General features: G+C 39.0%; 1 protein-coding gene across 2 annotated transcripts; it reads left to right on the top strand.

Annotated features, from left to right (window-relative positions):
* The first annotated feature begins 2015 nt into the window (after positions 1-2015).
* Positions 2016-5593, top strand: DKK1 (dickkopf WNT signaling pathway inhibitor 1). 2 transcript variants are annotated; one of them, XM_025395663.1, is made up of 5 exons: positions 2016-2060; positions 2406-2658; positions 2904-3066; positions 4234-4374; positions 4490-5322. In XM_025395663.1, the coding sequence occupies exons 2-5, from the start codon at positions 2416-2418 to the stop codon at positions 4741-4743; spliced, it is 801 nt and encodes a 266-aa protein (XP_025251448.1). In that variant the 5' UTR covers positions 2016-2060; positions 2406-2415; the 3' UTR covers positions 4744-5322. The 2 variants fall into 2 exon arrangements, with proteins under 2 accessions (XP_025251448.1, XP_025251447.1); XM_025395662.1 differs by lacking the exon at positions 2016-2060 and having other exon boundaries at positions 2164-2658; positions 4490-5593.
* The last annotated feature ends 7135 nt before the right edge of the window (positions 5594-12728 follow it).

Here is a 12728-nt window from a genome sequence, read left to right as displayed (position 1 = left end):
TTGTTTTCAGAGATCAAGGTTGAATTTATGCAACAAGCCTCTTTGTTATAACAGAATTTTCCCTTTGTTGATTAAATTGTTCCACTTTCTTCTCTTTTGCCCCAGGCAACGGATTTTTTGTGTGTGAAACCAAGCTTTTAATGAACCAAGTTCATTAAATGTATTAATCATATACTATCTCTTCAGAAAAAAAGGCAAGAGATTGATCTTTAATGCGGCATAAATGTATTTCTAGATTCTAAATATTTAAACAGGGTAATAGCCCTAAAAAGAAACATTTTCAACCTTCTGATTGGCAGGCGGATTTTTCTCCACATTTCAACGGCATTCAAACTTAATACAGCTTGCAGATTTCCTAGTACAGTGAAGGTGCTTAATGCATCGATTCCTGACAGGATAATTTCCTGGGCAGATGGAATTTGGGATGGGAGGAACACTAGTCTAACTAGGGTACCATTCAAGAATGATTTAGATGATGTTCTTAATATTACCTTTGAAACTGAAGGAACTAGAACACAGACCATGGTAAATTGTGTTTTAATTACTCCTTACCCCACTAAACTTCAGGATTTTATTACTTTAAGATTCTTCACTGGCTTTACTTGGTGGTGGCCCCAGTTCTGACTACAGTAGGTCAGTCAGCATGTGGAGTCATTATAGACAGCCTAAATCTATACAGCTTAGAGGGGCACAAAATAAATATATCTTACTCTTTATTAATTCAATAGTGATTATCCAATCATCTCTCCTTTTTCGAGACTCAAAAAACAGTTGCCTATTTTCTGACACTTATAATATCAATCTGTTTCTAAAAGAATTGTGTACATTTTTATATTTATTACTATAATTTTATTGTTACTACATCTTTTATTATTACTGTAATTAGAATAAAGAGAACTTTATTCTTTAAAATGAGAACTGTGTCTCATAAATATTTGTATTCATTGTGCCCCTCCCCCACCACCCATCTCACCAAAAAAATTAAAAAATAAAAATAAGGCAACAACCCAGAGGGCAGCCCAATGCCAGGGCTCTAGGCTTCCAATAAGTTTTTGTTGAATTAAATAGATCATTTCCCATTTATAAGCATGACACCATTCTTATACACCAGCTTTACTTTATTATATCTATACACCAATTTTAATGACGTCAAATTCTCTTTCTAATTCACTTTCAGCTCTTCTTCTCCTCAAGGTAGTTTCTTATCTCCCTAGAAGGGGTATTGCGTGGTCCCGTGCAAGGTATGACTTGGGAGCAAACCCTGCGTTCGGAAACATTGCGATATGATATACTAATGAGGAAGCCTGGCGCTAAGCCCTAAGGGTTTCTATTGCCCCGCATTAGCCCACCACTGAGAAGGGAGAACGGGGAAAGGCGACTGACCCGGTACGTTGGACCCTGTCCGCTTTGGCCCCGGCCACTTTGATCTCAAGCGTCTGCCTAATCAAGTTCATCTACTGCCGCGATTGCCCTGATTCAAAGAACATTAAATGGTTTGATTATCGGACGGTCATTTCCCTCTTCCCTCCAGCCCTGATCTAATTTCTAAACGCCAGTCTCTCGCCTCCCTCTCTAAACTTCCCATCAAAAGAGAATTAGCTCTTCTTCCTTCTTACCCTCGTTTGATGTGCAAATTTCCTTCTCTTTGCACATTTTTCTCGCAGTGGCGGGAGGAGAGGGGGAGGAGGGCAACTGAACGACCTTAAACCAGGGATTTAACTCAGATCTGCAAACCGCGACTCTGAAGGGTTAATGAGCAACTTGCACCCGCCACCTGGCCCTCTCAGAGGCGTCTTGCTAGAGCCATTGAATTACAGATCGGTTTGTATTTAATACTGAATATGACTTGTGCGCACAGCCAGCGAGTATTGGCGTAAGGGAGAGGTGCAAAAAGTGCTTTTGCAGAGCGTATCACCCCTCGGCTCTGAAAAGTATTTCAGATCTGGATAATTCAACCCTTACTGCCAGTCAAGGGCACCCAAGTTCCCAGAGTTCCTCCTGCCGCCTGCATTTATTAAAGTCGTCTGCTATAATGCTCGCTGCTAGCCGTCACCCCGAAGGTGAGCCGGGCCAGCCGAACGACCAAGCAAGGGAGGAGCGGGGTGAAGAGTGTCAAAGGCCCCCCTTCATGTACACAAACACACCCCCTCCCAGCCCCTCCCAGCGCTTTGAAATCCCATCCCGGCTTTGTTGTCTCCCTCCCAAGGGGCCGGAATGCTCCGGGCCCGCGGTATAAAGGCAGCCGCGGTGGCGGTGGCGGCACAGAGCTCTGTGCTCCCTGCAGTCAGGACTCTGGGACCGCAGGGGGCTCCCAGACCCTGACTGTGCAACCGCACCGGCACGGTTTCGTGGGTACCCAGGCTTGCAAAGTGACGGTCATTTTCTCTTTCTTTCTCCCTCTTGAGTCCTTCTGAGATGATGGCTCTGGGCGCAGCAGGAGCTGCCCGGGTCTTGGTCGCGCTGGTAGCTGCGGCTCTTGGCGGCCACCCTCTGCTGGGAGTGAGCGCCACCTTGAACTCGGTTCTCAATTCCAACGCGATCAAGAACCTGCCCCCACCGCTGGGCGGCGCTGCGGGGCACCCAGGCTCTGCAGTCAGCGCCGCGCCAGGAATTCTGTACCCGGGCGGGAATAAGTATCAGACCATTGACAACTACCAGGTGAGAGGGGTCGGGCAGTCCGAGGATGCTCTGACCTTGAAAGGGTCCTATTTGGAGAGGAGGGAGTAGAACGTGCTGAGTGTGTGCGGTTCAGGGAGCATTTGGCAACCCTGCAATTGGGAGCAGTGGGCGGTAGCAGGTTTTGGAGAGGTAGACAGATAGGGACTGGAATCAGCGCCCGGGTCCAAGAGGGCGGGTACCTGGACGTCTGGATGCCTCACCCTCTCCCCGAACCTTTCCCACAGCCGTACCCGTGCGCAGAGGATGAGGAGTGCGGGACTGATGAGTACTGCGCTAGTCCCACCCGCGGAGGGGACGCGGGCGTGCAAATCTGTCTCGCCTGCAGGAAGCGCCGAAAACGCTGCATGCGTCACGCTATGTGCTGCCCCGGGAATTACTGCAAAAATGGTGAGTCCTGAAAGCTCCCTTCACACTAAAACTGTCCAGCCTTTGAGCGTCTACGAATAGGGGGGAAAAAACTCCGCCCTGAGAACTCTGCGGCGCCACCTGCAAATGGGTCTTCAGCATGCAGGATTCCGCTGAAGTATCTTCATTGCAAGTGTTTAATCGGGAAGAAGAGAGAAGTTCGGAGGTCTACTGAGGTCCTTATCTTCCTCCGTGGCCCTCAATGATTCAATGCAACGGCTCACCTCGTAGTGGACCCTTCCATAAAAATTTGTCTGGGAGAACCTTGAGGTCAATTGAGAAGGGAGATGATGGGGAGGACGATGGGATCATACAGAGACCAAAGAAACCAGCTTTGGCGTTCTGCTACCCTTTTCATTTTTCTTACTGTGACTCTCACAGCTTTGCCAGATTGGCTTCTCCTGATTTTTGCTGAAACTGTTGTCAGCCAGAGGACAGTGATTTATCTGCATAGGCGATTTTTAAGAGAGATCTTGATACCCTCACAACCTGACCCCTCCATCCTTCCCCCTCCCTCTACCCTCTGCTGCCTTAATATAAGTACTCCTCCCCCCAACCACAGATCCACTAACTTTTAATTTTTCAAAAGGTGGATTTAGACAGCTAAAGAGGTCTCCAGAAATAAGCTAACAGGGTGACGACCCTCCTTAGGACCCAGCAGTACTCCAGGATGAACTAAGTAAATCTCTGTAATATGGAAATTACACAGTAAAGTAACTGGTGGGTGAGATTGCAATGTTCCAGGCAGCTGGAATTGCGTTTGCTTAACTTAGTCTGGCAGGACCCATATAGCACCAGGGGCAGAGAAGTTATTTTTAAGAACATTTTTTAAAGCGACTGATTTTCTTTTTCTTACTCCAAGGGTAATATTAAAATGGGCAGAAATCTCACTTGCCCCTACCACAGTTGGTGGGAAAGCATTTTAAATGGCTATACTAGGGATATTACATATGACTGACTGTATACAGTATACACATTTGTGCTTCTGTCCATCTAGAGAGTTTTGCATTAACAGTAAAGAGGTTTAAAATGATGTCACTGCAATGAAGTATCTCAAGTTGGTGCTGGCATGACAGACTGCCACTGTCATAGCTGTCAGCAGTAATGCATTACAACCCTGAAGTTAATCACTATTTCCTGCTTCTTTAGGAATATGTGTGTCTTCTGATCAAAATAATTTCCGAGGGGAAATTGAGGAAACCATTACTGAAAGCTTTGGTAATGATCATAGCACTTTGGATGGGTATTCCAGAAGAACAACATTGTCTTCAAAAATGTATCACAGCAAAGGTAAGGATGTCAAGACTCATTCTTAGCACATCAAAAATGTCTTTTGAATTATTTTAGTGAAATGATGCAGATTTAACAGTAACTATGTACTTTTTTCCTGCTGTCTTCTTCATAGGACAAGAAGGTTCTGTGTGTCTCCGGTCATCAGACTGTGCCACAGGACTGTGTTGTGCTAGACACTTCTGGTCCAAGATCTGTAAACCTGTCCTCAAAGAAGGTCAAGTGTGTACCAAGCATAGAAGAAAAGGCTCTCATGGGCTAGAAATATTCCAGCGTTGTTACTGCGGAGAAGGTCTGTCTTGCCGGATACAGAAAGATCACCATCAAGCCAGTAATTCTTCTAGGCTTCACACTTGTCAGAGACACTAAACCAGCTATCCAAAATGCAGTGGACTCCTTTTATATAATAGATGCTATGAAAACCTTTTACGACCTTCATCAACTCAATCCTGAGGATATACAAGTTCTGTGGTTTCAGTTAAGCATTCCAATAACACCTTCCAAAAACCTGGAGTGTAAGAGCTTTGTTTCTTTATGGAACTCCCTTGTGATTGCAGTAAATTACTGTATTGTAAATTCTCAGTGTGGCACTTACCTGTAAATGCAACAAAACTTTTAATTATTTTTCTAAAGGTGCTGCACTGCCTATTATTCCTCTTGTTATGTAAATTTTTGTACACATTGATTGTTATCTTGACTGACAAATATTCTATATTGAATTGAAGTAAATCATTTCAGCTTATAGTTCTTAAAAGCATAACCCTTTACCCCTTTTAATTCTGGAGTCTAGAATGCAAGGATCTTTTGGAATGACAAACGATAGGTATCTAAAATTTACATGAAAATACTAGCTTATTTTCTGCAATGTACTATCTTAATGCTTAAATTATATTTCTCTTTAGGCTGTGATAGTTTTTGAAATAAAATTTAACATTTAATATCATGAAATGTTATAAGTAGACATGCATTTTGAGATTGTGATCTTAGACGTTTGTGTGTGTGTACGTATGTGTGTGTTCTACAGGAACAGACGTGTGACATGGTTAAAGATGATCAGAGAAAAGACAGTGTCTAAATATAAGACAATATTGATCAGTTCTAGAATAACTTTAAAGAAAGACGTATTCTGCATTGATAAACTCAAATGGTCATGGCAGAATGAGAGTGAATCTTACATTACTACTTTCAAAAATAGTTTCCAATAAATTAATAATACCTACCTAAATGGTCAATATTTTTTGGACAAGGAAGAAAATCATCCACAAAAATAACACTCCAAAGTACTTGGTGATTGGCGGGAACAGGAAGTGTGCCCATAAATACAGTTAACAAATACCTGCAGATTTTGTACCCAACAAAATAATTTGCAGTATCTTAATTACTACTACATGCAAAGCAGACTTATTCTAATTATTTTGGTTTTAAAATAATTATTCATTGAAAATCACAAATCCTTCCTCATTCCACTCTTTTTTCTCTTGCTCGGTGAGTTTAATATTTCAAATTTTGTTTAACCTGAAATCTATTGATTGGAATGAGGATAGGGATACAATATTTTAAAGAAAACCCACAGGAATGAAATCTAAATTTTCTTTGCATTTTTACTTGCCAGATTTCATATTATTTATACTGAGGAAAAGGGAAAGCAAACTTCCCAATTTACACTTTTTTTGCAGTATTCTAAAGTCTGCACCCAAACCACAAAATGCTGCGTTTTGGGCCTGCAAAGGATAGTAGTGACTGATCAATCAATCGTGCAAATATTTCCTTAAATAATGCAGATGTACTAGACTGTTTGTTGTTTTTGTGTTCCTGGAAGTCGTTCAGTTTCAAGGGGCTCAACCAATGGGACACAAGCTTTGGGTGGTTCTTCACTGAAAGAGGAACTGGCAGGATGTCTGCTGTTACATTCCTTTTGTCTGGAATTCTCAGCTTCCTCACCCAGGAGAAACTTTCTTTTTCTACATTCGCTTGTTTTCTGAAGTGCCAGAAAGGCCAATTCTAAGGCCTGCCATGTCCAATAAAGCACAATAAAGGAAAGGAAACAGGAAACTTTTTCTTCAAAAAGAAGAAAGAGAGCATTCTGCTTAAATGGGGAAAGAAGCAAACTTTTAAAGGGCTCTGGTTATTGGATCCTTTCCTTTCTACAGGAACGGACCTCAGTACATTGACCCTAGTGATAGCCTTTCTTGCTTCTCATCTCCAGATGAGAGATGTGTGGAAGAATACAAAACAAACCAAAGATGGACGCCTCTTCTTCCTATCCAGCTGAGAAATTAGGAAGGGATTTCCATTAAAAAGAATTCTTCGTATTTGTAAAGGTGAAAAATACCAAGAAAATTGTAGATTTTTATTAGCTAGAAGATGGAAATCAGATAAAATACAAATTCAAAAGAGGATTATTTAAGGAATCTAGAACAATTTGGGTAATGATTGTTTAAAATGTCTGTTGTTGTTGCTGTGTGACTTTTAAACAATGTATTTTAATGGAAAATACATGCACCTGGGAAAATTTCACAAGGTATTTTATCTAATGTCAGTATACTCTACACACTGTCCTGCACGTTGCTTTTTTACTCTATGTGTCTTGTAGATCATTTTATATAATACATAGAGAGGTGACTCATTCTTTTTAAAGGTTACATTAAGTTTGTAGTATGTTGGAAAGGCAATACTATAATCATTTTAACCAGTGACGTTTAAGTTGTTTCGAGAGTTTTTGATCTAACAAGTGATGTGTCATGAGTATAGAATTTTCATGTTCATGTGCTAGTATAGTTATAGGATGACTAATATTTGAAGCAAAGTCCAAAATGCATGCTTTCTGCAGCTACTAATAAAGTCTGGTATGAGCAAAATGTCCAGATGCCTGCTTATCACTGACCAAGTGATGATTAAGCTGTTGCTAAACTGTATCAAAGAAGAAAAAGGGAAATACACAGGCTTATCCTAAAAATTTCACAGTGAACAGTAATCTCTGGCATTCAGTTAAAGCTAGACTTGTTCTAATTACTTTGATTTTGAAATTATTACTAAATACAATCACAAGCCTTTTCTCACCACTCCCTTTCCTTGTTTTGCTAGAAGAGTTGAATATTTCAAACTTTGTCTAATCTATTGATAGGAACGAGCCTGACCCTTCATTTTTAAATTGGTGACATTATCAAACTTTATCATGTTACCAACTTTCTTTTATAGTCTTAAACAAAAAAAGACAATACTACCACTAGGCTTATAAAGTGTCTTCCATTGATTTCTGTGATTGCAATTTTCATACCTTCTAAGATACTATTCTGAGGGCAATGTCGAATTATAAAAGAAATACCTTATCTTTACATTAAAGAAGAAAATACTCATAATTTAAGCTTTTGATACTTGTACAAAAGTGTGGGTACGTATGTGGTCCTTTATATATTGAGTGTAAGGTCGACAGCTTAGAAATGGTCAATCGCATCAAAAATCTAGGACTACTATCTAGGTAATGCTAAGAAATTTTAATTCAATATACATGTATTTAGTCTGCCATGTCCAGTGGGCACTATGCTAGCATTTGAAAAGATGCGTATAATATTGGTCTTTAACTTCAGAGAACTTACTATTTAGCAAGGGAGACGACGAGCATTAGTGCTGGAAGTTGATTTAGTTTAGTGGTTAGAAACAGTCTCTAGAACTGGATAGATTTGGGATTGAGTCATGGCTCCCTCAGTAATGTAGATATGAGAGTAATGCATGCATCAGAATACTATTATGTCTAGCTCAATGCAGTCACTCAATTTTAGGTCTTTGCTATTGGACAATGAAATGTATATATTATGTTGTATTATCTTACATACATTAATACCTGACAACAGATTAAAATTAATTAAATCAGTCTGTAACTACTCAGAAAAAGCTTCTGAGAAGAGGTGGTATTTGAACCATTGCCTTCTCTCGCCCTTTTATTTCAAGGAAGAAAAAGCACTTAAACTAGAAAAAGGAAAAAGGAGACATGAGTTGATACCACTCATTAGAATCAGGATGGAAAGCATTCTGCAGACTCACGATTTATGTTCCATTGTAACTTGTAATGTCTACCACTTGCCACGGGGACAAGCAAAATTCTATCCCCAATATATGTGATCATGAAGTGCAGTTCTGCTCAGTAAATTGCTTAGCCTTTCAGAGACTCCTACTCCAAAATCTTGAGTGAGGGTTCTGATTAGTTTATCTTTAATCAGGGGTTCACCTCTGGTTCAATTGTCTAGCATGGCTACCCAGTTCCCAATATAAACACAGCTGTCTATATCCATTCTGCCTGTAATAGAAACTATAGTAGTTCTAAAAGAGGAATGTGTAGGGACAAATCCCACATCTCATGTCTATCACAAATTAGTTTTGAAGGATGAGAAGGCATTTACAAGGTAGAAAAGACGAGAAAGAGTTTCCTTCCTATTGGAGACAGAGGAAGAAGTGTGAGCAAACTTATGGAGTCATAAAAATAAAGATACAAAATATATTGAGAAAATAAGTAATATTCCACAGTGGCTACATTTGGGGGTAGCTAGGAAGAGGACTTTTCTGATTTTTAGTTATATAATTTGTTATCCAGAAAAAATAGACTACTACAATTTTTTATTTTCAGCAACAGCTATTGTATTAGGTGGCAATGAAATTGAAGAGGATATATTTGAGACACATTTTGTTTCAAAATATTATAGATGTCACAAACTATAGTGATTTTTTGTCAAAAATTACAAAATAAGAATATTGTTTTGTTTCCAGCAATAGTTGTCAGATTAGATTTCAATTAAAGTAAATAATACAAATAATACATTACAAATAATGTAAATAATAGCTTTCACAAACATGGTGGATTTTTTGCCAAAAATTTATAAATCCTAATAATATGACATAGACCCTAAATATTAGTATATGAAAAATTACCTTGGAAGGGCAATGATAACCAATACCCTGCTGTTTTAAACTGTTGAATAAATTCTATAGTAAAAAGTAAAATTGGCAGAAGGCATGAAACGTGGCTTATTTTGATAAATTCATATTACATTTTATAATATTTCACAATCTTTTCCTGATAAGCAAAAAAATACTTTTAAAAGGCATCCTATATAGAAACTTTTCACATATCTGTGATACTCTGAAGTTCAAATTAAAAGCAAAAAATGATAGAGGCATATTTTGTTATATTGTGCTTCTCTTGTTTTTTTTTTTTTAATGTAAATTGAAGGTTGGTGGCAACCTCGCATTGTGCAAGTCTATTGGTGTCACTTTTTCCCACATCATGTGATCACTTCATGTTTCCATGTCACATTTTAGAGACTTTGTCATTATTATTATATCTATTATGGTGATCTATAATCAATAACTTTAACGTTACAATTGTAATTGTTTTGGGTTACTATGAGTTGTGCCCATGTAAGACAGAAAACATAATTGACAAATGTATGTGTTCTGACTGTTCCACTGACCAGCCACTTTCCCATCTCTCTCCCTCTCCCCATGCCTTCCAAGTCCCTGAGACACAACAATATTAAAGTTAACCAATTAATAACCCTACAATGGCCTCTAAGTGTTTAAGTGAAAGAAAGAGGTACACATCTCTCACCGTAATGAGGAAAGCACCGGGAAAGCTGAAATAGGCCGGAAGCTAAGCCTCTTGGGCCAAACAGCCAAAATTGTGAAGACAAAAGAAAACTATTTGAAGGAAATTAAAATACTACTCTAGTGAGCACACAAGTGATAAGGAAGTACAACACCCTTGTTGCTGATATGGAGAAAGTTTGAGTGATCTGAATAGAAGATTCAACCAGTCACAACATTCCCTTAAGCCAAAGCCCAATCCAGAGGAAGGCTCTAGCTCTCTTCAATTCTGTGAAGGCTGAGAGAAGTGAGGAAGCTGGAGAAGAAAAGTTGGATGCTAACAGAGGTTGTTGGTTTGTGACCTTCAGGGAAAGAAGCTCTCTCCATAACACAAAAGTGCAAGGCGAAGCAGCAAGTTATCCAGAAGAACAGCTAAGATCATTGGTTAAGGTGGCTACACTAAACAACAGATTTCCAGTGAACATGCAACAGCTTTCTGTGGGAAGAAGATGCCATCTATGACTTTTATATGCAGAGAAGAGAAGACAATTCTTGGTTTCAAAGCTTCAAAGGACAAGCTAATTTTCTTGTTAGGGGCTAAAGGAGCTGATGACTTTAAATGAAAGCCAATGATAATTTACCATTATAAAAATCCTAGGGTCCTTGAGAATTATACTAAATCTGCTCTGCCTGTGCAATATAAATGGATGGAAAAGCAAGGCAAAGCCTGGATGACAGCACACCTGTTCACAGGATGGTTACTGAATATTTTAAGCCCACTGTTGAGAGTTACTGCTCAGAAAAAAATTCTTTTAAAATGTGACTGCTCATTGACAATGCATCTAGTCACCCAAAAGCTCTGATAAGGATGTACAAGGAGGTTAATTTTTTCAAGCTTGTTAACACAACATCCATTCTACAGTCCATGAACTAAGGTATAAATTTTGACTTTCAAGTCTTATCATTTTAGAAATACATTTTATAAGGCTATAGTTATCATAGTTAGTTATTGCTCTGATGGATTTGGGCCAAGTAAGTTAACCTGGAAAGAATTCGCCATTGTAGATGCCATTAAGAACATTCATGATTCATGGGAGGAGGTCAAGATATCAACATTAACTGGAATTTGATTCCAACCTTCATAAATGGCTTCGAGGGATTCATTCAAGACTTCAGTGGAAGAAATCACTGCAGATGTGGTGGAAATAGCAAGAGAACCAGAATTAGAAATGCAGCCTGAAGAAGTGACTGAATTACTGCAATCTTATGATCAAAGGTGAATGGATGAGGAGTTGGTGCTTATAGATGAGCAAAGAAAGTGGTCCTTTGAGATAGAATGTACCCCTGGTGAAGACGCTGTGAATATTGTTGACATGACAATGAAAGATTTAGAATGTTACATAAATTTAGTTGATAACCAAAGGCAGAGTTTGAGAGAATGGACTCCAATTTGGAAAGGAGTTCTGCTGTGAGTAAAATGCTATCAAACAACGTTGCACAATACAGAAAAAACTTTTGTGAAGGGAAGAGTCAGTCACTGTTGAAAACTTCATTGTTGTCCTGTTTTCAGAAATGGGTAAGCTAACCCAATTTTGAGCAACCACTACTCTGATCAGTCAATAGCCAACAACACTGAGGCAAGACTTTCCACTAGCAAAAAGATTACACCTTGCTGAAGGCTCAGGTAATCATTAGCATTTTTTAGCAACAAAGTATTTTTTAACCAAGGTAAGTACTTTTTAAAAAACATATAATGCTATTGTGCATTTAATAGGCTACAGTATAGTGTAAATATAACTTTTAGATGCCCTAGAAAACCAAAAACACCATGTGACTTGCTTTATTGTGATACTCACTTTATTGTGGTGGTCTAGAACTAAACCTACAATATCTTAGAGGCATGCCTGTGACCAGTCTGGGCATCAGTGCAAAAATCCAGACACTCTCATGTACTGCTAGAGGGTACTGCAATTAGCATACCTTTCTGAAAAAGCAATTTGGCAGTGTTAAAAATGTGAAAACTCTTTGATGCAGTAATTTCTAGAAATTTATTTTAAGAACAGAAACATGGATGTATAAAAATCCGTCTACAATGGTATTTTAATAGCAAAAATTGAAAATGAATTACATGTTTAGTAGGACAGAACAATTTAGATAATGTATGTTATGTTATTAAAGCATTCTGCAACCATTAAATTAATATGGAGAAACATTCGGAATTCTCCATGTACAAATATTTGAAAAAAAGCATATTTCAGAACATGTATGGTATGTTATAAATTACTTAAGAGTAACATCTCATATCTAATCTAAATCTAGATGGCTTATCTGGGAGGTAGGATTGTGGGAACTAATTTCTTTTCTTTTCTTTCTTTCTTTTTTTTTTTTTTTTTGCTGAGACAGAGCCTTTCTCTGTCACTCAGGCTGGAGTAGAGTGGCATGATCTTGGCTCACTGCAACCTCCGCCTCCCTGCTTTAAGTGATTGTCTTGCCTTAGCCTCCTGAGTAGCTGGGACTACAGGTGAGCACCACCATGCCTGGCTTACTTTTGTATTTTTAGTAGAGACAGGGTTTCACCATGTTGGCCAGGTTGGTCTCAAACTCCTGACCTCAAGTGATCGGCCTGACTTGGCCTCCCAAAGTGCAGAGATTACAGGTGTGAGCCACTGCACCCAGCCTTTTTTCATTATTTTCCACTTTTTCTATAAAAATCAGGGGAGACATTAGTATTATGAAATGTAAAGTTAGGACAGAACTTGGGTTTTTCTCATAAACTT

The sequence above is a fragment of the Theropithecus gelada genome, chromosome 9 (genome assembly GCF_003255815.1).
Source record: "Theropithecus gelada isolate Dixy chromosome 9, Tgel_1.0, whole genome shotgun sequence".
Classification (NCBI taxonomy): Eukaryota; Metazoa; Chordata; class Mammalia; order Primates; family Cercopithecidae; genus Theropithecus; species Theropithecus gelada.
The sequence above is the reverse complement of the archived record's forward strand: the minus strand, read 5'-3'. Positions and strand labels throughout refer to the sequence as shown.